This window comes from Pezoporus flaviventris, unplaced genomic scaffold, assembly GCF_033815535.1.
Source record: "Pezoporus flaviventris isolate CSIRO_AGI_PZ_B2104156 unplaced genomic scaffold, CSIRO_AGI_Pfla_v1 ptg000064l, whole genome shotgun sequence".
In the NCBI taxonomy this organism is placed as follows: domain Eukaryota; kingdom Metazoa; phylum Chordata; class Aves; order Psittaciformes; family Psittacidae; genus Pezoporus; species Pezoporus flaviventris.
In genome coordinates this window covers 1600147-1627631 of record NW_026892612.1, presented here as the reverse complement: position 1 = coordinate 1627631, position 27485 = coordinate 1600147, and the positions used below count along the sequence as shown (strand labels likewise).

Here is a 27485-nt window from a genome sequence, read left to right as displayed (position 1 = left end):
GTGACATCATAAACAAACCTCTACCTGTAAAATACTCTTAGAGTTCTTTGTGAAGTTACTTTCAGGGGATGAGATGGATTTATAAAAGGTACCCTTCTCAGAAGATGAATCTTCCTATTAACAATACAAAGGCTGAATTCACGTAACAGCAATCAATGCTAAAAATGTCATGGAACAATATCAATGTGATTTGCTGCTCAGTGAGAATGAAGGACCAGACTACTAATACCACCCAGCCTTTAGGTAAATGGAAGAGGCAGATACTATTCTATCCACAAACAAAAAAAAAAAAGAGGAGACGCCAAAGGGCCCGATTTCCAGCCATTCAGCTATTCTGAATATTGCAACTACATTCTGTTACTTGGCTGCTTGTATGAGTGATCAGTAGAATCAATCAAAATGATAAATTTTTCCTTTTTTTGTAAGCAACAATGAAAAATAATATGGTCTTGATTATCAGCGCCCATTTTTTCAGGGTATTGGGAGAACACGGATTCTTTATCCACAAGTTTCATTCTTCTTTTTCCACATAATAAAGGGGGAAACACTGTACAATGCCCAAGTCAAAGAAACAATCTTTTTCTCTTTCACTATAGGTCTTCTATTGAACCATACTTTAAAGACACTCCCACCAAACCCTGAAAGTCTTCTCCCTCACTGCCCTTCCTTGTCTTGCATCAGAGCACAAACAGGTTCTATTCAGCCCATTGATGCTTTTATAAGAAAGCCTAGTATATGCACTTGCATTATGGATAATATCGAATAGCAGAGTGTGTATTGGTAAGACAGTACTGTAACAAGGAGCAATAAAATCCCTTAGGCAGCCCCTCTTTAAAAAAGTTGTTATAAGCTGTTTACATATTATATATATTCTTCTGCCATTGCAAACAACCTTTTTTTTTGTGAGATACTGCTACCTCGCTAAAAATGAATGGGAAAAATTAGAGGCATTTCTCACAATACAGGGGTGTGGCCCAGAACAAGCACCAAGTTAATTTGCACCAACTGCTCCTGCTCAATTTTTTGAATTCTCTGATTTCAACAGATTCCTTCCTGGTAAGGTCTGAGAAATTGCTGTTAATGCTAAAAGACACTATTTTGCCGTTTTAATGACAGTTGCAGTGTTCTATGTCTTGGCGTACCTGGGACATACAGTAAGACATACAATGACTGTTAAATACTATTAACAAGAAACACACAAAGATGTTCTTGCTTTTCCATCTTCTTTTTCTGTCGTAGGCTTGAAATTTCTGTTTTTTACTATAAAGAAATTAATTTGAAGGGGATTTATCATACTCACATAGTGAGATGCATGAATATATAACTATGTGCATTATTGACTCCATTTGCAGAATAAAGGAAAGATACCATAAAAAAAATGGGTGATTTCTCCATCTCTTTGCAGCATCATTTTTTTGATGTCTGGAGCACCTCCTGGTAGAATAAGCTGTGCCTTGTATTCCAGCAGTTTCCAGCCATGTCACACATTTGCAAAACTTGCAATTTGAATTAATTACATATCTGATGATTTACAGAAACTCTCAGAGTCTCATTATCAGAGCTAGTCTGGATTGGTTCTGACTGTAACTAGAAGCCAAGGAAAGCTCATTCTGATTTTAAGAGCACAGGACTCTTTTAGCTGTTTTCCTGTATCTTGCATGACACTTAGCATGCAACACTGGTATTGCTGCTAACATTCAAGTACTAAGATTTGTTAGAATTTTCTGTGCAGCGAATCTCCAGTGGAGCAACCCCATACATCCTTGAGATGACTCTTAATCCCTAATATCCTAAGAATTTCTATATTGGGTCTTTGGTGGTTTTGGGGTTGTTTTTTTTTTTTTTTCATCTGAAAGGCATTAATCTAATTAATGCTATAGCTGGCAATACTCTATGTAAAATTTCCTACACTGTGGACTGAATACCAAGGTGTTATATTGGAATTGGCCCAAAGATATAAAAGCTGTATGTGAGGTTACCACACTGATTTATTTTTTTTTAGCCATATGTAGAACATGAACATGGCCTGTTAGAATAAAATGACTGATTTTAATTTATCTCTATGAAGATTTTCCTTAAATAGTCTACTTTAAATACTAGACAGTGTGATACTCTTTTACTATAACATATGATAAGTAGGACTGCCTGAGGATCTTTCCTAAATTGTCTTAGATGCATTGCTATCTGTACTGCACATAATAACTGATTATATTTCTTTTTGTTTTGTTTTACACTTTAACCAAAAGCTCCACTACCCACTAGAATAAGAGCTACATTTTCATAATATGTGATTTGGTGGCTTTTTTTTTCCTGTTCCTGGCATGGTTTGGTTTGTTGTTTTGTTTTTTTTTTCTCACTGTTACTTAGAACAATATTCCTATTCTGAAGAAAGTATTCCTCTGTCACTACAACCCTGGTTCTGGAAGAGGAAAAATTCTGTTTCTCCTGCTGCTAAATGCCAAAGCAGAACAGGTAATGTTAGCCTTTTCTTTTTGCAAACATTGGCACACAACAAATAGTTAGGAAACTATTAAAGGGTATATGGCAGCACTATAATGGAGTTGTGGGGTTTTATTAATTATCCACAAACTTCTTAAGCAATAAGATACAACACATTGAAGCACAGCCTTTGAGAAAAAGGTGTCAAGCTGTCTCACTTGGCTGATGATCTGAATCACTCCTTTCAGCAACTGAACTATAGTACCTGTTTGCTTTAATTATAGTTATAATACGTGGAGATGAAATCGGAAACTTTTGATAGGCCACAAAAATGGGACAGCTGATTTCATGTTTCTTTTCCCTTACACTGGATGTAATATGGTTGACACAAAGGCACATATGACTTTTTGGAACATTATTGATACTAGTCAGTATCAGTAATAAAAATTAAAAATAAAAATAAAAATCTATTCTGTTCTACATTAGGTACAGGGGTCCAAGTAAATTCTCAATCTTTCTCCTTATATTTTAATGTGTGTGTGAGAAGGAAAGAGAAAAGAGTGTTCGGAAAAGTTGACTCCAGCACATCATACCAATAGGTAGTTTCAGGCATGACCATAGAATTACACTGACTGTCGCACTGGTATTGTGATAAACCAAGTGCCTTTGAGATCGTAAGACTAAGGGGGTAACATCTGCCCAAACAGGGCTTAATACTACAATAGTCCCTGGCCCAATTATTTTTATGTGCCAGCTAAATCTGAATGTATTATGGTCAGATAATTGTATGTAGGCAATTACTGTGTCACTTGAGCAGAAAATTATGGCACTGTATGAAATACTATCTGTTTCAGTGACTAAATGCTTGACTTGCTGCAATTAGTCAACCTAGGTGGGTCCCTAGGTAGTTTTGGGACAGAACATGAGTATACTTGCCACCTGTGTGAACATCAGTAATAACATTGCAGTAGCCTTAAAACCATAAATAACACACCTGTTAAACACATGGCTCCACCCTCCCCCCAAGGTCAGTTTGAGACCTACAACTGCAGCTGTAGAAAAGTGGCTGACCTGAAAAGGTTCAGACTAGCTTAAAGAGGAAGGTGTCATACCTCTGTTAATAAGTCATTTAAAAAAGAACAGAGATATTTTCATGGGGTTTTTCCATTTTGTAACTCCATGAGACTAAACTTAATTTTATACTAATAAAGACATGATCCTTGTATCACTTTTTCTCTTCCAAAGAGGAGAAAAGGGAGATACAAGAGGGTTTTTTAGATCTTGAACTGGTACTGCATTTACTAGAGGTAACTGATTCAAAATACAGTCCTCTTTGCTGGGTAGTTAGCAAATTTAAGAACTCAAGAAATAATTGCTCATAAACTTTGCAAGATTCAACATGGTCAGCTGCATAAAAATCTCAGAGGTAAGGTACCAAAAGACAACTGCATTAGTTCAGGTCCTACCAGAGTTGTTGGGAATTGAAGTTATTCAGGATATTGAATTCTAATCTTTTAATTCTTTAGGAAATTTGAGTAAAACCTCCTAGTCATCCAATATCAGGGACAAAAGACATTTTGCTATTTTTTTATTTGCAGGACTTTTCTTCTTGTAGTTTAGATACAACCATGGTAGGTTGTTGAAACAGTGATTCTTGTTATTCTGATTACTTCTGATATCTGATCCAGAATAAAATCAGGAAAAAATTACAACTGACTATTCTGATAAAATTTTCACAAGGAAATGTACAATGACAGTGTCAGTTTATCAAAATCAGAATCTTGCTTGGGGATACTGGAGTGTACACAAAAACACTGGAGTGTACACAAAAAAACAAAACAGAGTTCAAAGTGAACCTAGAACAGAAATCATCATAACAAAAAAATGTTCATTATTCAAAAAAGTTAAGGCAGGCACTTATGTTATCATTGTACTGGAGATTAGGAAATTGAGTATCAGATTATGCTTCAGTAGATTAGCACACATGAAGGAAAGCTCAGACCCATTACACCTCTTTTTTTTCATTACTTTGCATGCTGAAGCTTTCCATGCTGTGCTGCTTATCCATCAGCCAGCTTCCTTACAGAGCTGCAGCCTAAGTCCATTTATGAAATTTTCTGAAACTAGTTGCAATAGTGCAGGTATTACAGGTTTGTGTCAGGTTCTCATGACTGCTGCTCACATGTTTGTATTATGGGGCAGCCACACCCCACAATGTTTGGCTTGCCTGTGCTTTTTGTACTACTTGTGAGAATTAAAAATATCAACACTGTAACTACATGAGGACTACCTGTGTGTATGTTGCCTTAAATTACAGCTGCTCTTACCTCAAGGAAACCACATATTACATAATAATATTTCTTGACTGCAAAGAAAGGAAGTGCCAGAACAATTGCTTTTTTCTTTGAGATCCTCTGGAACACTCTTCTTATATAACAACACACAACATGGCACATCTGCTTCATCTTTTATCTCATCTGTTTTGAGGGGGGATTAGTTACAAGGAAAAAGGAAATCAAGAGTGTAGTGCAGTAATGGGTTTTATGTTTTACTGTATTTTTATCACTTTAAAATCCAGGTTTTAATATGCAAATGCTTTTGATGCGTGACAAAAATGTGTCCTTACAATGCAATATAATAATAATAATAATAATAAAAAAATAATGATAATATAGAAACATGTTTTTCCATGCTGGCATGCTTTGGTATCTTTTTTTTTTTTTTTTTAAGTGATAAATGTTCTCTGGTACCGGGAAAAAAAAAAAGAGATAAAAACTATGAGTTACATCCCCTGAAATAAGTAGTCTTCTTCTATCTTATTTGCCTGTTTTAAGCAGTATCGGGCCACTTCTATAAAAAGAAAATGACTTCCTGTCATAAAGCAATATATGCTGATGCAAGGCATAAAAAAGAAATCAGTATAGCAAAAGAGTAGCTAAATGGAAACATGGAGTTGGCATGAAGCAGCACAGCAGGATCAGCTCTTTTCAGCTACAACCACATCTGAAGTGCACAGTTAATTCTTAAGCATAAAATAGCAACAGGGTGTTGCCTAACTGTAAACCGAGCATGCTATAAATCAAGAGACTGCTCCTATTTTGAATTTTTTAATTAAAAAAACAACAACCAAAACCAACAACACAACCCTCTGTGCTTCCCATGCTTCAGTTTTAATCTCAGATTTAATCTCAACCAAGCAGATTTCTCAGCACAGCCTACTACCTAGGTCCTCTAATCATCCCAGTGGAAATGTAGCCAGACAGCTGTTCACTGTTCATTCTGTGACAGCTGGTTATGCATTGATGATCTGCATTGAGGATGATTGACTGTTTTCCATGCAGACTGCATAAGGTTCATGTTCAGACATCACTATGAGGGTTATGAATGTGAGAACATTTTGTTTCCCATCAAATGTTTACCAGTTGTACATACCATATGGCAACAACAAGCTAACACAAGCTAACGCTTGAAAGAATCATAGAATCATAAAATCATACAATAGTTAGGGTTGGAAAGGACCTTAAGATCATTAGGTTCCAACCCCCCCTGCCATGGGCAAGGACACCTCACACTAAACCATGTCACCCAAGGCTCTGTCCAACCTCTGAAAACCCCCAGGGATGGAGCATTCACAGCTTCCTTGAGCAACTCATTCCAGTGCATCACCACCCTCACAGTAAAGAACTTCTTCTTTATATCCAATCTAAACTTCCCCTGTTTAAGTTTTAACCCGTTACCCCTTGTCCTATCACTACAGTCCATAATGAAGAGTCCCTCCCCATCATCCCTATAGCCCCCCTTCAGATACTGGATGGCTGCTATGAGGTCTCCACGCAGCCTTCTCTTCTCCAGGCTAAACAGCCCCAACTTTCGCAGCCTGTCTTCACACGGGAGGTGCTCCAGTTCCCTGATCTTCCTTATGGCCCTCCTCTGGACTTGTTCCATGTCATTTTTATGTTGAGGACACAACAACTGTACACAATACTCCAAGAGAGATCTCACGAGAGCAGAGTAGATGGGCAGGATCACTTCCTTTGACCTGCTGGTCATGCAAAATGAATGAGTGATGTGAGTGATAAGAATGAGTGATAAGAGTGCTGTGTGCTAAATTTTCATGGATGGATGACATGAAGAAAGTTCCTATGTTGACAGAGGAACTAAAACTTTGCATGAAAATTTAAACTTTCAAATAAAAAAGATACCCCTCTGAGTGTCAAAAATAGACTGGTACATGGAAACAGTCTGATCCAGGAGTTAAAGCTGGAAAGAAATAACATACTGAGATCCACTTTTGTAAGTGGGGGTGACATGAAAATTAGTAATAGAATCATAGAATAGTTTAGATTGGAAGGGACCTGTGAAGATCATCTAGTCCAACCCCCTTGCAATGGGGGATTCCAGTAAATCGTTTTAATAAAAAAGAATAAAAAATCTATTCAGGTTTTACCCCAAGGAATCTGTTTGCCTCCATTTCTCAAATTGTAAGTCTTTCCTTTTACATCTTCAGTAATGCTAGGCAGAAATAGGCAGTATCTCAGGGAAGGAAGGGATGATAAAATGCCATTTTGTAGAATGATCTAGTCCCTCAATCCAAACCCTAAATCTAGTTATGCCATATCTAAAATACTACATAGAAATGACTGCAGGTTAAATGAAGCTCGAAACTACTTCTAACATTACGTCACCAACTACTGTCTGCACTCTTGCTGTAGAGATGAAGCATGTATTTTCTTACTGCTCATTAGAAGCATCTGTTATTAAAAGTCCTGCTCTGACACATCAGGCATAGCTATTTCTTTCCAGAAGTCTTCAGTGTCATACCCTAATCACAAAGGAAAGATTGGGGTAGAGTTCACTGTCAGTAAACCTGTGTGGTTTATTTTATATGGTCAGCCTCTTTCCAAGTACACAGGAAGACACTAACCTAATGAAGACCTTACAGTCTGAAAGACTTTTACTAGTAAACTTATTAAATCGTGAAAGTACTTTCATTTAGACTGAGTTTTAATCATGAGATGAAGTTTTCAGGGAATTACTTCCATTAGGTTGCAGGCCGGTTAGCCTGGCCATAAAGGCAGGACTTCTAGCCTCAGTCAAAATAGGTAGCGTCCTGACTGCATAAATGAAAGATCATCAAAGCTTAATAGGTTTAGTCCTTTCCTTCTAAATCACTGTTATTTGAGGCAGATAGCTGAAACTGATGATAGATTAAAACACTTTATAGTATAATCTTATTTACTAAAAAAGAGTGTGAAAAATCCTTGTTTACATCCCAATCAGAATCAAATATGTGACAGTTTTCCCTTTACAGATACAAGCCCCTTACTAATAAATGCTATAGTTCAATAGCTGCTCTCCAATCTTGGCTTAAAACATTTATAAATATTACTATGATGCTTCCTTAACTCACCCAACTCTTTCAGACAAGAGGTTTTTTCCTAGGAATTCTGGTCAACAGTGATAAGCTGGTTTCATGTCTCAAAAAGGTCTTAATTTCCATCACTTATATACACCAAAGAAAGGAAACACAAAGAGAGGAATAAAGTCTGTTGGCAGTGGAGCCTGCTATACAGGCTACAGGTGAATCCAAGTTTAACCTACACCTTCTGCATAAAATGGAGAGCTGAAGTTGTTACAGGATATACTGAGACATGAAGATAAAATGGCAATCTAGGAAGTTCTTTGCTTCTACTGCTCTATACTGCAAGGTGTAGAGTAATATTTTTAACAACTGCTCTGGTATTTCAGTGTTCTGTAGTGATGTGCGATAGATTCATTCCATTCTCAACAGAAAAGCACCTAGGCAAGAAGAAGATAATTAAAATCGTTATGACTTTTTCCTACAGGAAAGGAACTCAGGAATACTTTAAAGAGAGCATTACAAAAGAAAAGTTTATTGAGCTTTGCCATTAATGTTGTTACCCTTTGTAGCTGAGAAGAAGGTCAGATGAGAATCCTTTATCCTTACAAAATACAATCCCTGCTCAAGGTGCATTTCTCAATCTGTCCTATGAAAACATTCTGTTGGGTTCATTAGATATATACAACTTCAAACAGTCCATGTTATTTTCAGTAATTACTTTGCCAACATCATAATTTTTGATTACCTCCTTAGTTTCTGGAAGTGTAACTTTTAGGCCTTCACAGTGTGTATGAGCCAAGATTTTAAAGGCTTTAATCTTTTTAATGCAATATTGACTGTCAGTGAGCGAGCACCAATGGTAAGACCCATAAATAGCTGAGAATTCTGTAATGACATGAGTACAGCTGCTGAATTTATAGCCACCTAGATTTTAATTCCTGTTCATGTGCTCTGATTGCTTCCTGAAAAGCTTATCTTTTGTATTTCAGGTTCAGAATGAAGTATCTGATTTTATCCTCATATGGGAGTTTATGTCTGTTCTTTTTATCTTTCCATACACCATGAAGAGCTGAAAAAGCAGTGTCATTCTCAATGGAAATTATGAGTCTGGCAAGGCCAAAACAAACAAACCAACAAAAAACAACAACAACAACAAAAAAAAAAAATCGACAAAACAAAACAAACTCCCCAAACAAACAAACAAAAAAAAAAAAAGGAAAAAAAAAAAACCCACCATAAACGGAGAAATAAAACACCCTCCCACATGGAAAAGAAAAAAAAAATCAAAACCAAACAGGGTTTCTGCTACTAGATCTTTTAGTTTTATTTGAAATTTAGGAAAAAGGAAAATTTTTTGTAGGTACAGAGTGGAATTTCATCATAATGAGAGAACAGACATCTTAAGGAGATCCAGAGACAAAAGTTGTCCAAGAGTTATGTGTTGAAAAATGTGTCTGAGATGTCTTTTTGGGTGGACACTGAATGAGACTTGGCAGGTTTTGCTCAGGGTAGATGGTGAATTCTAGAAACTATTTCATGGACCTTGATGTGTTTTTTATTTCAGCTAAATCTGGCAGTCAAACTAAGATTAAATCACCAAATCATATTAGATTTCAAATGAGACAGAAAAGACCAAAAACTATGGGTTTGTTTTATTCAATTTCTAAGAAACTCATACAGGCTTACTTCTCAATTGGCTGAAAGTTTGCAGTATTTTTATCTTAAATTCTCTTTCAGGTATGATCTTTCAAATTTCAACTTTTTTAATGATACCTGTTCTCAAATCTTTCAACTGAATACCTCCTTCTTGTATTTTATTAAAAATAATTATTTGCCTTGTTTTTTTCCAGAAGCATGGAAGCGATCAGTTACACCTTCAGGCTCTCAAATCCCTGAAGATTCAGTAAAAATTGATCCTGAAACTAAACCACAGACCACCAATCAGTCATCTGTTCCTCTACCAGGCAGCATTATTGAGGGAGATATGTATTCAGAGAAGATACAAGACCATCCTTCATGTGTTATTAAAAGTGTTTTGATTGAAGACACATGTGAAGAGGGTAAGCAGTGTCTCCAGTATTCTGAATGAGGGTGTACTTGGCTATTTTCTATAAAAGGCCAGATTGATACACCATTGCTATATTGTATTCTCACTGAAGCAGAACTGCTACAGTCTATATTGCACCATCAGTGATGACACAACTCGAATAATAGATGAATGTGATTGTGGACTAAATGGGAGAGTCCCTGTTATGATTTGACATATAGGTAATAAGCCCTCAACTTCCTCATGTTCAAGATACACCTCCTGACTTTAACCCATTAACACTAAAGCTAGCAATGTTTTAGATCTGTAACTTCTGTGCCTTTTAAAACAAGGTGTGCAACTTACCACGCTGTCTAAACCTGTCAAAGCATACAGTTGCAGTTATTCAGAAATGGCAATGTGGCTGCCTAGTCTGTGCCATATGCTTTGATTCTAGTTGTAAACTGAGAAAGGAGAGATGTGTGCTTTGAGGAGCCTTACATTATAGGGGGATTAAACTGAAAGGTACTGTGGTGGCTTGCATGCCTTTTGAGAGCCAGTCTGACTGATGGCATTGAAAAGACAAATACAGAACTCTTACAGATGTCTTGTCCTTACCATGCCAGAGAGTTCTGCATAAGTTAAATCATAAGAGCGGTGTTAAAAGGCATATTCAGTAGTTTTAGGAGTCATATGCTCTATGAGATGCTAAACTAAAGAAAAGGCATATAGACTGATTTTTATCATTAATGAATTAACTTGTAGGAGTTCCAAATATATTTCCAATAGACTGTAATAAGCTGATGGAGAAGTCTGCAGTCATTTCAGCACATTACATATTAATTCATTTTTTTACTGTAGGAAACTATATCTGTATATTTGCTTTCCAGGGTTTAAGATTAATCTTTATCCTAGATGGAAAGATAAAACCTACACTCTTGGCCTGCAAGCACTGATGCTCTAGAGGCTAATTTTGTTTAAAGTACTTACGTGAAGGGCTTTTTCAGGAACAACTGTCGCTTCAGATAGTTTCCAAGGTGGTGGAAAGAAAGCCAAATATGAACCAAAAGGATATAGACATGAGAGGTCCAGTCCTTTCAGAAGCAGCTCTTCTACATAAAATTTAACATGTATCCTTCATTGACCTAATTCACAGAACAAAAGCTGATATATATGTTTGTAATATACAGTGATGAAAGTAATGAATTCAAAAAAAAGAGTAACTTGATCTAAAGATACTCTTCTTGACACAGATTTTGCAGATGAGAAACAAGTCTGAAGTACAGCATTTGGATTCAATATATCTGTATTTTCAGGATCAGGTGAAACCATTCAAGTCTCAAACAAGTTGTCCTGGGTTCAGTAGTAGCAGTCATGTTTTTCCTTTGTGTTAACTGGTGCAGTGCTGTGTTTTGACTTCTAGCTTGAGAACAGTGTTGGTGAAGCCGATGTTTTCAGTTGTTGCTAAGTGATGTTTACCCTGACCAAGGACTCTGTGAGGCTCATGCTCTGCCAGGGAGGAGGGGAAGCTGTGAGGAAGCAGAGACAGGGCGCCTGACCCAGGCTAGCCGGGGAGGTATTCCATACCACAGCATGTCATGCCCAGGGTGGGGGGGTAACTGGGAGTTACCCGGAAGGACAGGGGCTTCCGGGTGGAACTCGCTTTCTTGGCCGGTGGTATCGTATTCTCTTCCCTTGTTATTTTCCCTTATCATTGTTTTAGCTGATAGTAGCGGTGGTGATTTGTTGCTGGACTGTTCTTGTCTCAACCCGTAGGAGTTGCACTCTCTCGATCCTCCTCCCTGTTCCTCCGGGAGCGGGGAAGGGGAGAGCCCCGGTGCGGGGCGGGGGGGAGACAGACACGGACCTCGATTGTTGTCAGCTCGGCACCACTCACTGGGAGTGAGTGAACAAGTTACCTGACTGGGTTTAAACCACGACAGTTCTTTTTGGCGCCCAACGTGGGGCAACAGTCTTCCAGAGCAGGAGAGACTGTGTGCAGTGTTTACACTCGTGAATAACCTGGGCAATAGTGTCCATTGCTAAGTCCACCCCTCGATCATGAGTCCATCTCTGTGTTGCATCTCTGCTCTGATGGCCTGAAGTGCCATGGGCCCACCAGGCTCAAAATAACTCACTGTCCCCTTAAGCAGTTTCTGCAGCTTGTTGCTGGGGACTCCATACAGCTGCCTTCCATCTCCGACGCTTCCAAAGCACTGGAGGGGCCCAGTGGACTAGATACTTGCCCATACTGTCACACACACCCTGCCACTCCTGGCTGTCCAGCCTTGGGGAGAACCTCTTGGTCCCCCTGCATCGTCGTCTAACCCCAGACAAGACCCAAACCTGACTCTGCTTAACTTTTGAGATCAGACAAAATGGTGGTGGGTAGAACACAGCCTGTGTGTGAGCCAACATGCTGATCCCCATCACAATCAGCAGGCAGGTCCCAAGGATACCCAAAGGCCATTCGAAACCTTCAGAACTCTCAGTTGATGCTGCTGTACTTGTCACTGGGGCTGGTGTAGCCGCTGTGCTTGCCGGCTCTCCCACCGCCAGCTTCTCTTTTCCTGAGTCCAGCTCTTCCTCCTCTGCCTTGCTGGGAAATGCTGCGTGGTCTCCTGCATCCTCCTGGGGCTCGGCAGGCGGCTTCCGGGAAATGCTCTCGGCCGTCGCGGAGCTCGGCTCCTCCGCGGGGCTGGGCTCGGCCACCGGGCTGGGCTCGGCCGCGGGGCTCGGCTCCTCCGCCGCCTTCTTCGTCTGCTCGGCAGCCGCCTCCTTCCGCTCCTCGACCTCCCCGACCTCCTCCACCGGCAGCCGTCCCCTCGCGGCCTCCGGCCCCGCTCCCGCCGCCGCTTGGTCCCCGGGGCCGCTTTCCTGGGCCGGTTCGGCTGCCGCCGGCTCCCGGGGCCGCTCCCCCTCGGCTCCCCGCAGCTTCACGAAGATGGAGAGTAGGGTGAGGGCCAGGACGGTGAAGAGCAGCCGGACGGCCAGGTACAAGTCCACGGCCACGTCCGTCCCGCCCTGCTGCTGGAGCCCGCCCGTATTACAAGCCATTGCCATAAAGCACAGTGAGACAAGAACCTTAGCCCAGGCCCCACACTTGATAAACACTAACACAGCAAATACTGGCTCTAAGTAAGTTACAACATTCTGAAGCTGTGAGATCAACAAGAACAACTCTGAGAGCCAATAAATCAGCATTGTGATGAGTGACTATTAATCTGGTCAGATCTGTCGTTATCTCAACCCCTCGTGCCCCACGTTGGGCGCCAAAAAGAACTGTCGTGGTTTAAACCCAGTCAGGCAACTTGTTCACTCACCCCCCCCCCTTTTTTCCCTCCCCCTACTCCCGGAGGGACCGAGAGGAGAATCGAAAAGAATGCAACTCCCACAGGTTGAGATAAGAACAGTTTAGTAACTAAGGTATAACACGAATCACTACTGCTACCACCAATGATAATAATGATAAAGGAAATAACAAGGGAAGAGAATACAACACCTTAGCACCAACTGACCGATAACTCGCCCCCCAAGCCCGACCAAGCTCCGACCGATACCTCCTCCAACCCTGCAGTCTCCCAGCCCTTCCGGCTAACTCCCAGTTACCTCCTGGGCATGACGTGCTGTGGTATGGAATACCTCTTTGGTCAGTTTTGGTCAGGTGTCCTGTCTCTGCTTCCTCCTGGCTTCCCCTCCTCCCTAGCAGAGCATGAGGCTCACAAAGTCCTTGGCCAAACCAAAACATCTCTATCAGCTCTGTTCCCGAGCTGAAAGTCAAAACACTGCACTGCACCAGCTACCAAGGAGGAGAAACATGACTGCTACTGCTGAACCCAGGACACAAGTATTACTTCCTTCTTACACTCTCTCTATAGTCTCTCAATGACTTTCCAATCTCTCATTCTTTTGTATTCTTTTGTATCCCTTTTACTCATGTAAAACTGTTCTAGTCCCAACAGAGTTAGTGTATACCGCATTTAAATCCAATGAATTAGTGAATTAACAGAATTCAGAGAATTGCAATTATTTTCACCTGATTTTAGCACCTGAATTTTGTTAACAGATGGAGAGGAAAAATCATGGCTGCACAAGCTTGGAATGAATATAAACAAGTGGTCATTTCTCAACTCCCTGGTTGGATGGAGTGAAAACACAGCTCTAGAAAAAGGTATATTTAAGTAGCAAATGTTATTCGTGCTTTCAGGAACACATAATACATTGCATAAATGGGGGAGGTTGTTCTTTTTTTTCCTTTTTATGTGAGCTCTGATTGAATGAACATGTATAGCTTTGATTTATACAGGGCAGCATTCTAAGTAATGAGATCAGTCTCTTTTAACCTTATACACCTGTTAGTTAATTAGGATACTTAGTTTAGGATTATGATACTTAACTTTCCAATAGTAAGTCACCTATTGTGTTAAGCCAGAGAGATCCAATTGGGAGAAAAATGCATTTTTCATTAATAAAAAACAGGATAAAAATAGATTTTAAAATTTTATATCATACTCCAATAACTGGGTCTATCAAATAACTTGTAAAAGGTAGTTTTTAAGGAGATTTTAAAGTGCCAAATTCTTAGCTGTGACGGAAGTTAATTTTCTTAATAGGCAGCATATTTCTGCATGATTTTTTAACCCAAGCTGTTTGGTTTTTTTATTTTAATGACATAAAAATATGGAAGTAATTAACATCAGAGTAGTCATGAACAAATAATTATCAAACCACATAACTATGTGTGATTGTGTTCATAGATCAAAAATGAGAAGTCAGAGTTACTAAAATTTTTCTCCCAAAGGTCCATTTTCTTTGCTATCAGAAAAAAAGATATGTTTAAAAAATATATTTGATTTTTCTAATTAAAAAAGAAGTAATATGTTCATCTGGGGTTGCTGTGCATTTTAATTCTATACTTCCAGCTTATAAAGTAATTTTTGTTTTACAGAAGGTCATCTGAACATATCTGGAGTTTGTTCTGATGCTGATCGCAAAGGAACAGAGCTGCAGGAATGTACAACCAAAGAAGAAGAGCCATATATTCCATATCAGTTAGCTACATTATTTGTCATCAAGGTAAAAAAAACAAATAACACAAAACAAAACACCATTCCCCCCCCAAAAAAAAAAAAACAGAACAAAACCCATCATGAATGAATAATTTACAAGACAAAAACCTTTTAACTGAATCAAGTGCCTCTTATTATAATGAATTGTGATCATAATTTTCAGGTTATAAATTCAATTTATGCACTCATTGCGTAGAAGGTTTCTTTTTCACATTTGGAAACCTGAATTTAAATTTTGAATATTGACATGAAAATCCAAATGTTAAAATGGAAATACCATCTTAAGTTAGGATTGAATAGTAAACTGCTTAAATTTGCCTGTTCCAGGTGGTTGTCTAAAAGTAAAAATCTCACTTGTAACTGAAAATGGAGAAAACCCTTGCCTTCCAATGTATTTCTCATCCTGTTTCTTGATGGTTGGAAGTGGCTTTTCACTTGCAGTGAGAGGTTGTGGTGGTTTAAACCCAGTCAGGCAACTCTTTCCCTCACTCCCCCGCCTCTTCTTTCCCTCCCCCTACTCCCAGAGTTTGTCTATATTATGCAGCATCTGTGTACATATATGTGCATATACATATATATATATATATATATATGAAAAGAGCTGACCGTGGCTTGTTGGTTTCATTGGCTTATTTATTCCTTTAGACATGCTCTTGTACTCTTGTTTCATTATGCATCAGTAAAGTTCTATGGTAACTTCTGTGGTATAGGGTACAGACCCATCAGCTAGCTATAAGTTCAAATAGCTGGAGCAATCTCGTTAAGACACCCAAAAGATCTGTGGGTGATAAGAGGAATAAGCCCATCTGGATCTTTTCGGTCTTCTCTTAGAAGAGGCCTCTTATATCTTAGACTGTGTCTTTAAAATTTCTCTCCAATACCGTTCCTTCATGGGGGTAAATAGGACAGTATATTTCAATACCATGTAGTTGCTTTGCTACATTTGTATAATTTGGACTGTGGCAGTGTCAGACAGAAGATATTTTTTACTTTTTTAGTTCCATGTTAACTGTTTGTAAATACTCACAAAGATCACAGATCAATGCTAACAGCCACAACTTCTTAAAATAATGCATCAGCCACCACAAAAAATATGAGATATTTTTCTTTTTTAATCTGTTTTCAGCTGAGCTCTTTACTGCCAGCAGAATCTGCATCATATTAAGCTTATAAAAAAAAACCCTCAAACCAAGGACATTTATGGAAAGCTTCTAGATTTTTATAGTATACATATAATCATGTTCATTAATGCTGTAATTCATCCTGTAAAGCATCTGTATCTTGCACATTTAAGATGCACAAGTATCAGCATTGTGTAATTTGGCATTGCAGCTACCAGAGAAATATGTTAATAAAAAAAGCAGGCAGCAAAAATTGGATAGGAGATCATAGATTTTTCCTTTTGTGACTATTATGAATTGGATTAATAAAATTAATAAAATGAAGTTATTAAGGATCCTAATAAAATTTTAAGTTTAAATGACTCATTTTCAAACAGGAAAGAGTCACTTTGCCAGTTCTTTAAGTATACATCTGGTTTTATTAGTCATGAAATATGCATGTTGTACACCTTATAGCAAATATGCAGGTTTTCAAATTATTTTAATTGAATACAAAATAAAATAGAGTGTATTCTGTAACCAGTTTTTGTTATCTAACTCTTCAGTGAAAAAATGCAATCTTCACCCCTATCTACCTTTTTTTCAAGAGCTGTAGAATAATTTTAATGTCAGCTTCCATATTCAATTTGGGTCACTACAGTAAAAAGGAAGAGGTGGAGATGCCATATTAGGACCGGAAAAGAAAATCTAGTTCACGTACAGATTTTTATTCAATAACTTAACATACTTTCTAGTTGTTGAACCCTGAAAGCTTTCACCTGCAATCCTGTTGGCTATTTATCTGTTTTCAAGATCAAAGTTCACTATACTGTATGTGTCATTTTGAGAAATGCACCTCAAGCTGTTTGATGGTTCATTATAACTGGAGTTACTAGCACTCTGACTTGATAATTTCTTTCATGCTCTATAGATTGTAAAAGACATGCAGAAAATGAAAAACAAACACATGAAGATAATAAGAGAACTAGACAATATAAGGAAAGAAAACCAGGTAATTATTCTGGAGCATTAATATTGTTGTGTACCACCATTAGTCAAATTGAGAAAGAGATAAAATCTATTTCATTCGCATTTCCATCTGTGTTCATGAATTCATTCCAATCTCTAGAAATAATTACAATATATCTTTAAGTGTAATTGATCTTACAACTTTGTGAAATGTGGTTTTACTTTTTGTCTTGTAGACTTGCAGAGATTTAGTAACTTTATTTTTTGCTAAATTTTTCTTGTAAGTGCCACCTTCCTCTAATGACTGACTCCATAGAACGTTTACATTTGTGTAGGTTGTGCCTTTCAGGAACGGTCTTATTGTGAAGGGCTATGCCAAGTTGCATTGCCTTCCCTCACAGCCGAATTGGAAAGTTTTACAGCCTTCTGCTCTGTGGCTACTTTCTCCTCTACTTTGCAGTTATCTTTGTTTTAGTCTTGAAGTACTTTGTCAATATGTTTTGTGGAATGCTGAGTCCTTCCCATGACCATAACCCCACAGTGTCTCAATTTTCTTAGTGGAAGCATTCTTACATTCCATTAGTCAGTAATTCTCCAAAATACAAAATTTTCCACTTGATTTTTTGCTACACTGTTCTGAAAACTTGCAGCCAATGATTCTTCTTTATGCTTATCTGTCAGATCATTCTCCTTTTCCAATCCAGAGTAAGACAGGAACATATTTTTCCTATGCAGATGTATGTTTTCCACACAATTAAAGTTTATTCTGGGTGCAGAGAAGAGATTCAGTAATTCCTCTGGAAAGTCTAAAAGGTAGTGGACAGACTGTCCACTGTCTTCAGACTGTCAAGCACATCTGAGGAAGTTCCCTACCTATAGTCTACAGATGCTTGGCGTCCTTTGGTAGGGAACAGGAATTTATCTTATTCTCAGGTTATCACATCTGCACAAGCATTGATTACCCGTGTAGGTCCATTTCTGTGCTTCCATAGGAATCTAACCCTCACACAGTCACATTTTACACTTTCAATTGACCCTGTAGATATGGGGATATGTAGATACGGGGATATGTAGATACGATATGGGGAAAAAAAGAGAAACAAGAACACCATTAGAGAGTAAGACAGAGTTGCCTGCTGGGCGCAGATGCAAACACAGGGATGGTACTGATCTTTCTTCAAAGAATTTCTTTCATTTTGGCTGTTGCAATGTATTATTAATTAAAGCATTTGAAAGAAGAAATAATTCCTAGAAGCACTGCAAATATCTGTGCATTTAAAAGATTCTGGTTTGTTTGTATTTCTCCTAAAATTTTCTTGACTTATTTAGATGATTCCTGTTGCTAAGAGCTATTTTTTATGTTACTTCTATTTTATATTAGCAAGCTATTTTTTACTGAGCAAAGTTTAATTTCTTTAAAATTACTTAGCTATGCTCAAAGGGAATTCATTGTTTCCTTTCAGAATGGCTCTGCAGGAAAACAAAAAAGATAAATTATTTTAGCAGTAAAGTTTTGCTCAAAATCTGTAGAGGATGAAAATAAAAACCTCCTGTGATGAATAAGAAATATTTTCAGACAATGAAAAGCATTGAAGAAAGAGAACCAAGCATTACCTGTTGCAGAAACTGTTCTCTTTATCATGGTTGGCTTTCATGTTTTCACTCACTATTTCTTTTCTCAATAATGTTTTGTAATACAGGAGCAGACTATGACAGCTATAAAAAAACATTATAGTGAGAAAATGAGTAGTCTGAAATCCCATTTAAAAGCTTACCTGGAGCTGATGAGCAAGAGCAACAGACACTGGCAAGATACAGCTAAGGTAACCAATTTTTACATGCTGGTAAGAGTGGCAGATGCTTCCAAAGGTTGCATGAACAGGCTGCAAGGTAAGTAATGTTTTCTTCCTAGGGAGAGACAGTCAAATGAAGGCACACAGACTGTGAAAGTAATACAGAACTATGTGTGTCTCTTCTGGAAATGAATAAAACCTTACACAGTATGTTTCTACAGTCTTCATAGCCTGACTTATCTTTGTTCCCCTGATGAAAACTCATTGTTGGGTTCTGCTGTAGTGTCTGTGCTTATGCACTTGCAAACAGCATTATTTTTATGAAAAGAAAGTGTAAAGATATTCACAGAATATATAGGGCATGTAATCCTTTTCTGGTGATGACAATTATTAAGATTTATCCTGTTCCTTCTCCTGTTCTGCTGCCAAAGAAAAGGTTCAGCACATTCATGCCTTTGGGGAGGCTCCTTAGAATCAGACCACTTCTGGTCCCATGCGGTCATTGTAACTTGGTAACTTTTTATTATTTAAATGAAATATCCCTAGGTCTAAGCAGCCTAGTCCTAGTGTTATGGCTTTGGCTTCTCAACATGGGTGGAAAAAAACCCAAACCACAAACTATAGGACTTTTTTGAAAATGGAGCACAAGGTAGAAACTGTAATCCCTTTTGCCTTATTCTACTGCCTTCAGAGCCTGAGGGAAAGAAACAGACAACTGATCCAAAAGAATGAAGATCTTCTTCACCAAATGAGGCAACAAACAGAGAAATGGGAAGAAGAAAAGGTAAACAAAGCTAGTTTGTTTTTTAGTTTTTAGACAGTGCTCTCATCACCATTTCCAGTGTGTGCTGTCTCCAGGAGGCTAAGGGACATGGAAATCACACTGTCTGCCTTCAGATATGTAAATCTAAATCAGCTAAGTTTGAACTGCTATGCATATGCCTTCCCTTTTTTTCAGAGGATGCAAGTTGTTTTTCAGCCTTTAAACATCAGTGAAGATGACATGTATTTTTTTTTTGTCATACTATACTATTCTTTCTGCTAAAAATTTTTAGATTGTAATTTTTCTTTCTCATTTCACATTTTATGTCTTTTGAAGAATCTTAAAATTCCAGTAGGCACATTGATTATTATATTTTTTAGCAATTGTATTAAAAATTAGCAAAAAGCTTTGCCACGTCTACGCTATTACAACACTGAAATGCAAGTAGCAGCAAAACTACCTGATTTGGTAGCCCCTAGGAAAAAAGGATGTACTTAAAATACTTTAAATTTTCCAAATTTCTTTGTAATAATGCAACTTCAGTGTACTAAAGATCTGAGATGGCTACAGAGGTAGAAAAACAAAGTCTTTTTTTTATAGATAGCAGCTAAGAGCATGGTCTGATAATTATTTTCTGCATAGTATCCTATTCCACATCTTTCCTTAATTTTGTAAATCTTCAATATAGCTTTATAACAAGCCAGTTTTCATAGCACTTCTCCAAGACGTGTATTCAGCTAACAGTGTGGTGGTGTTAGGAGTCTCAGAAACAGATTCTGTTCCAGATTTCTGTAGGATTTCTGAGTGAAGATCTGAAGAAAAGCTATTTTTTTCTAATGATGTAATACCACCTTCAGATTAACTTTTGCACAGTGCTTGTATTTAAAAATAAGGTTTTCTCTTTTCAAGCACTTTCAATGTCTACTGCAATATCCTGATCCTGTCTGACAAACTGAGTTTTTCCTAATCTGACCTAATTGTTATATGTCAGGGAAATGTAGCAAAAATATTATAATAAAGTGTATGAAGATACAATGTTTTAAGGCTTGTAGCAATAGGGAATAATTTCTATTACACCAAATAATGCTGGTAAGTTTCAGTGAGACCATTTTCTTCAGGGCTGCCTGAGTACTGTGCTTCCAAAAACTTTTGTTCTTCAACTGTTTCAGGAGTCTTCATAATCTTTGTCTTGTCTTTCACTCCAGTAATAAGGATGAATGCTAAAGAAAATATGAGCATAGGACATCTTGGTACAGGATCTTGTGAAACTACTAGGATTTGAGTAGCCTATAGCTTATTTATTTCTTTTCTAGTAACAGCTAATTACTGCACAACAGCCCGTATGTGTAGGCTATGCTTATAACTGGCAACATTAATTCACTATTACTGATTTTTTTCACCAAGGAAATGTAATGAAAACTAGTAACATTAATTTCCTGCTAGCTTCTTTTGTTGTCTTGCAGGTCTGGATTCTAGAAAATTTGTGTAAAAACAGAGATTACCTTTATACCCAGCACACACTGAGTGAGTTTTTTATTTCAGATATGGGGTTTCTTGATTTCCCTATTTTCTTTCATGTTTGTTTTTTTTTTGTTTACACTGAGGTGCTTATCATCTGAGGTCAATGTAAGCTTTTGCATTGCAGTACTGTATCACAGATGGAATAATACAGGAATGCTGAATTGCCAAAGAATGTCTGCATGACTCCAGACTCATTACCATAACTGGCTTATTACAATAAGCATCTGGTTTCAGTGGGTTTATTTCAGCATTTGCAGCTTTTCCTTTAGAACTTAAAATAAAGAATGACCTCTTTAAAATTCTTTGCGTTTTAAGAAATGAATGTAATTCTTGCTTACTAAAATTTATTAGTTCTTTGGAAATTCTTCATTTCTAAATGGACATAATTTGGCTTGTCTAGACAGCATTCTAGGAACTGCAGGTTAGAAACGCCTAAATTGTTCTTACCTGGTTTTCCTATTATTTTCAATTCAGCTTTGCAGGAACTTCACATCATCAGTCTATACGTGGAAAGAATGTGTAACCTTATGAATTTCCAGATGAAAAACGTTCAGCAAAAGTCTGAAAAGGCAGAAGGAGAGAAAGCAGATGTGTCAGAAGTTTTAGAATTAAAAACAGAACAAGTGAGCACAAAAATGAAAATGTAACTGGTTGTTTCTAAGATTATTGCAGGTATTTCAAAGGCAATCAGGCTGACACTTGCAAAGACTGAAATAAGCCATGGACTAACCGATAGCAAGAACTGTGTGCAAATATATATGTGGCTTGAGAATGATAAATTGGCACAGTAATGAAATCAGTTTTTGCTTTCATGGAACCACTGATAGTACGCTATTGTTCTCATTATAATAATAGTATTAACTTCACTGCAAAATCTGTTAAAGATCTACTTCTTTGAATTATAGAAAATACATTCTAAATGTTGGAACCAAGCAGACCTTTACTGAATGTTTCTTTTGCTTTTCTTCACTTTTGCTCTACCTCGCTCATTAAAATCTTGGCAATTTTGTACAATAATGAAAATCTAGATACTGGCTTGACATGTAAGAGTTGTCTTTGTTGTCCTCAGGTAGCTAATGAAGAAGAAAAGCCTGAATGGTCGATGGAAAAGGGGTATCTTTGGCAAGCATACACCATGCTGGAAAAGATACAGGAATCTTTATGGAAACGAGAGAGAGAAATCACTGAGCTCCTACAAAGTGAAAGAAGATATAACAAGGCAATGAAACCTCAAATCACAGTGCTATTATTCTTGAAAACTCTTGTCAAAAAGGTAAGAATTCAGTTAATGTAACATTGAAAAATTATTTACTGAGTTTTCTAAAAAGTTCAATAAGGAAAAAAGTGCAGGTTTTTATTATTGTTATTGTCTTGAAAAACTGGGAAAAGTTTTTCTGCATACATTGATTTAAAGGCTGCAGATAAGATTTTCAAAATAGTTCATGGAATTAAAGCACCAAAAATACCCATTAAACGCAGCCTAAAGAAATCTGATTAGACTGACATGCATATTCCTTAATCAGCATTGTTTTAAAAGATAAAGTATTGAAGTATGAGAATGTCATCATGGAAATAACATGCTTTTCTACCCTTTCAGTTATGTGAACTACATGAATTACAAACAGCTGTGCCAGCTTTACAGGAAATAAGTTCTAATTTTTGATCCATGGTAGGTTCACACCATATACTGTGATGTCCCAGAGGCAAAACAGTACATCAGTCAGCTTATCAGGAAGAACGAGGATGAAAAGTCTGATCGGAAAGAAGCCTTTAATAATGCTCAGGCTGACATTCTGTCCTATGAAGTATTATATGGAAATGAGCCTACGGATGACAAAAGGTATATTGGATAGTTAATAAAGCAAATATAGAAATAAAACAGAAAAACAGCTGTTTTCACAGAGAGAAAATACATTTTAAAGAGTACATATTTGGGAAAGTGAGTACATTAAAGTAGAGGCTACATTTATCTGAAGAAAGAAATCAGGGAACTCCAAAACACCAGCAAAAAAAAAAAAAAAATCCAGGAAAAAGTTTCAGCCTGTCTTACACAAGTTTTATCCATTGTGTTATAAAATATGCTGAAATAAGCTTACTTGGCAAACCTGTGCTACATCATCAACATCTTTTTTTCCCTACAATTTTACAGGCTGTTTCTTGCTCATATTCTGGGTAATTGCATCTTTCCTTTAGTTTAAGTAACCAGTCCTTTCTTCTTTTCTCTTTTTTTTTTTTTCTGCATGACAGAACACAGCTCTCAATGAAGCTTTTCAGAAACCTTGGGAAAGCAAAGTCTGATTTAGAATGTGTTGAAACAGAGAAAATTGTGTTTGATTCTATCCAAACAGGGGAAATCCCCAACTGGATTAAGAGGGATTGTCTTTATGTAGCCTTGACAGGTGAGAAATCCTCTTGTCAATTCAGAGAACCCTAATTAACCTCAGCCAACTCAGGTTTTAATAAGGGAAAAGAGCACAGCAGTAAAAAGTATTTGTATGCACAATGCTGCCATGCCATAAAGTAGCCTATGAAACATAGAATAATAAAATCATCTAATGATTTGGGTTGGAAGGTACCTTAAAGATCATCTAGTTCCAACCCCACTGCCACAAGCAGGGACACCTTCCACTAGACTAGGTTGCTCAAAGACTCAAAGCCCCAAAGTCCTGTCTAGCCTGGCCTTGAACACTTCCAGGGGTGGGACATCCACAACTTCTCTGGCAATATGTGGAGCCACACTTGTGCTCCAAGCTACGCTTGGTGGTGAAGACCAAGGCAAAATAGTTGTTGAGTAGCTCAACCTTCTTCATGTCCTGAGAAACCAGGTCTTCCATATTCTTCCAGAAAGCCCCTACCCTTTCTTTTATCACCAACATGCCTCTATAGATGCTTTTCTTGTTGCCCTTAATCTCCCTGGCTAGATTTAATTCTACCAGGGCTTTAGCTTCCCTACATCTTTAGTTATGTTCATTTTAGTGAATCACTATAAATTTTAATATTGGGTTACGGCTTGCAAACACATAGTTTCCACACTTATAACCCACTGTTCAGCTTTTCTTTGACATCCGTTGTTTTTTTTTTTTTAAATCAGGTGTCTTTTGTATATTGTGTCTAAATATCTGTCATGGTTTAAGCCCAGCTGGCAACCCAGAACCACGCAGGCACTCAATCACTCCACCCCCCTTTGTCCCTCCACTCCTGGAGGGATGGGGAGAAGAATCAAAAGAATATAACTCCCACAGGCTGAGATAAGAACAGTCCAACAACTAAAGTATAACACAAACCCACTACTACTGCCACCAATAATAATAATAAGGGAAATAACAAGGGAAGAGAATACAACTGCTCACCACCCACTGACCGAGATCCAGCCCGACACGAGCAGTGATCTAGGCCTTCTGGGTAACTGCCCCCAGTTTATATACTGGGCATGATTGTGGTATGGAATACCTCTTTGGCCAGTTTGGGTCAGATGTCCAGTCTCTGCTTCCTCACAGCTTCCCCTCCTCCCTGGCAGAGCATGAGACTTAGAAAGTCCTTGGTCAGAGTAAATATTGCTGAGCAACAACTAAAAACATCAGTGTTATCAGTGTTGTTCCCAGTCAAAAGCTTAGCACTGCACCAGCTACTAAGAAGGAGAAAAATGACTGCTACTGCTTAACCCAGGACAACAACAAAGGTAGAATTCAGAAGGAAGTAACCTCTCTTGAAGAAAACTTAGAATATCCATTGCATGGATTTAACATATGCATTGTATTTAATTGTATCTAACAATGCATTTTGATAGTCCATTTGAGAGGATAGTAAAATCTTTTTTTAAATATTTGGCTTGCTATTTCACTGATTTTGCAGCACAAAAGCTGGTTTGGTGTTGTAGGCAGGGAAAGGAAGTTGGTTGTGAACTTCTGTTGGAGAAAATGACTATTTCTAATTTTCAAGATTTACTGGATTGTGTTTATTATATGTAACTATATAATTACTGGAATTCTTCAGAAGACCCTGCAACATGTTCTGAGGAGACAGAGACACCATTCAGAGGAACTCATGCAGAACTTTGAAATTATAATCAAGGTAATATATTATAGTGTATCATACCACAGGTTTTAAAAGAAGGTATTAAAAAATGCCCTCCTTTTCCTAACTATTCTTAAGGGATATGAGATTTGCTCTGGATTATATCCTGTGATGCCTGTACATGCATTTTTTTTCCGAAGAGCAAATCTCAATGGGAATTGCATGCAGAGATCTGCAGTTATATACCTGTAGCCCCTAAACACATTTACATTAAGGAATAGCATAACTTTGCTAGCTAGTGAATAATATGGTCACACCTTTCTATGTATGACAGATTCACATGTGTTGTTTTTACATCTGTATATCTATTTTACTATTTAGACACAAATCTTTTTACACCCCTTGATGGCATGCCTGTTACAAAGCTACATTAGTATCATAGAACCATTTAGGTTGGAAAAGGTCTTCAGGATCATCGAGTCCAATCTTTAACCTAACACTGCTAAATTCACTACTAAACCATGTCCATAAGCATCACCTGTACAAGTCCTTTAAATACCTCCAGGAATGGTTATTCAACCACTTCTCCAGGCAGCCACTTCCCATGCCTCACCACCTTTTTCGTGAAGAAATTTTTTCTAATATCCAATGTAGGCCTTTCCTGGCACAACTTGACTTTTCCTGTTGTTCTGTAGCTTGTTACTTGGGAGAAGAGACCAAGACCCACCTCACTACAACATCTTTTTCTGGTAATTGTAGAGTGAGAATGTCTCACCTCCTTCTCTACAGGCTAAACAAGCACAGTTTACCCCACTACCACTCACATGACTTGTGCTTGTGAGTGCAAGCACACTTTTCACCAGCTTTATTGCCCCTCTTCAGGTGTACTCCAGCACCATAACATGCCTATACCTCTAATAATTTGGGATGCACAGATTTCCTGTCTAGTAGCAGGTTTCAAATGAATTATCATCTCATTTTCATTTACATCAGAGTAAATAACAGAAATAAATAACTTTGATTTCTTTTTTTTTTTCTACTGAAAGGGACCAAAACACATACTTCAGTGATGCAACAAAACCTGAAATGTAGCAATGCATTTATCATATTGCTGTTGGATCTTAAATTGAATAAACCCAAAATAGCCTGAAATCATTATCTCCCTACTTAACTTTAACACAGCGGCCGTCATGCCAGTCAAGTTAATGTATAAAAAATCTGTATCGATAAATAATGAACCCAAACTGTAAAAATATCTTTGGTGGTAATTATGAATTATAACAAGGGTTGCATTTTTATTTGTTTGGTTTGCTTTTGCTTTTTTAATATTTACCAGAGGACAAAGGAGCAGTAAGAGAGATCCAAACACTGAAACAAGGTCCCAGTTTTAGAGTGGAATATTGGAGAAAGCTGGAAGCAGAAAAGCACTTTCTGTGGTATCTCTGGAGTGTAAAATGAGTTGTAAGAATTAAAAGCCCTTGGCTCACTAAATAGCAGAACATTTATGCAAGCATTTAAGAGTTTTGAAAATTTTATCCCTTTAAGCAAACAAATGAACAAAAAACCACAAATAAAACAAACAAACAAACAATCAAAACTTTTAACTCCATTCTGTCCCACTTCAAAATATTATTCAGTGATTTTTTTGAAGTGCTGGCTCCTGTACCATAATAATATTTTTAACTTCTCAACCTCTTCTTTTTTTCCCACGGTGAAAAAAGAAATTGAAGAAATCATAGATGTGGTAAAAAACTTTAAAATATTAACTTTGAAACCATAGTTCTAGTCAACCAAAGCACAAATGGAAGTCAAGATGACAGTTGTTGTAGACAACCACTTGTTGTCTGTAGCAAATACTGGTTGAAGACAATAATATCAAGTTCCCAGAAAAAAAAGGCACACTGCAAATTAGACAGCAAATATATACTCTTGCGGTAGAGGGTTTTTCAGCTGCCAAAAATAAATACCTGGAGGTATGAGTGGCTTATTTGCACTAGTCAACTGGGACAAGTCACTAATATTACTGCCTGCTAAGCTGGAAGCAAATTCTATTCCAGCACTGACATGACCTAACATTCAGAAGGTAGCATACACAACCTTTACTTTTTATCTGCATGCCTGTTCATTGTGTGCTTCTTCTAGGTTTGCATTACTTATCCAGAAAGAACATTCCTTACCTATAATGGTGCTTTTATACTAACAAATGGATAAGTGTACTGTAAATATGTACTGCTGGGGACACAGTGCCTGTTCCGAACTGCTATTAATGTATTTATAGCCTGTTTCAATTTAGCTGTCAGTCCACTTTTTGAAGAAGAAAGAACATTGGAAAGGAATTCAAGAGAAAAAGAACAAGGACATGTCACTAAAGTGTAGATGCATTATGGTGATGATGCCGAAGAGAAAAACAGTCAGAATGGGTAAAGAAG

General features: G+C 37.6%; 1 protein-coding gene across 1 annotated transcript; it reads left to right on the top strand.

The window, feature by feature from the left end:
- Positions 1–206: 206 nt before the first annotated feature.
- LOC133278237 (synaptonemal complex protein 1-like) lies at positions 207–27485 on the top strand. The gene is made up of 15 exons (XM_061470749.1): positions 207–243; positions 2368–2472; positions 9652–9861; positions 13894–13998; positions 14779–14903; positions 16928–17008; positions 18666–18788; positions 19450–19542; positions 20985–21045; positions 21517–21665; positions 22112–22315; positions 22716–22882; positions 23290–23441; positions 25036–25113; positions 27350–27485. Exons 1-14 carry the CDS (start codon positions 207–209, stop codon positions 25098–25100), a joined length of 1677 nt encoding a protein of 558 aa, XP_061326733.1. The 3' UTR covers positions 25101–25113; positions 27350–27485.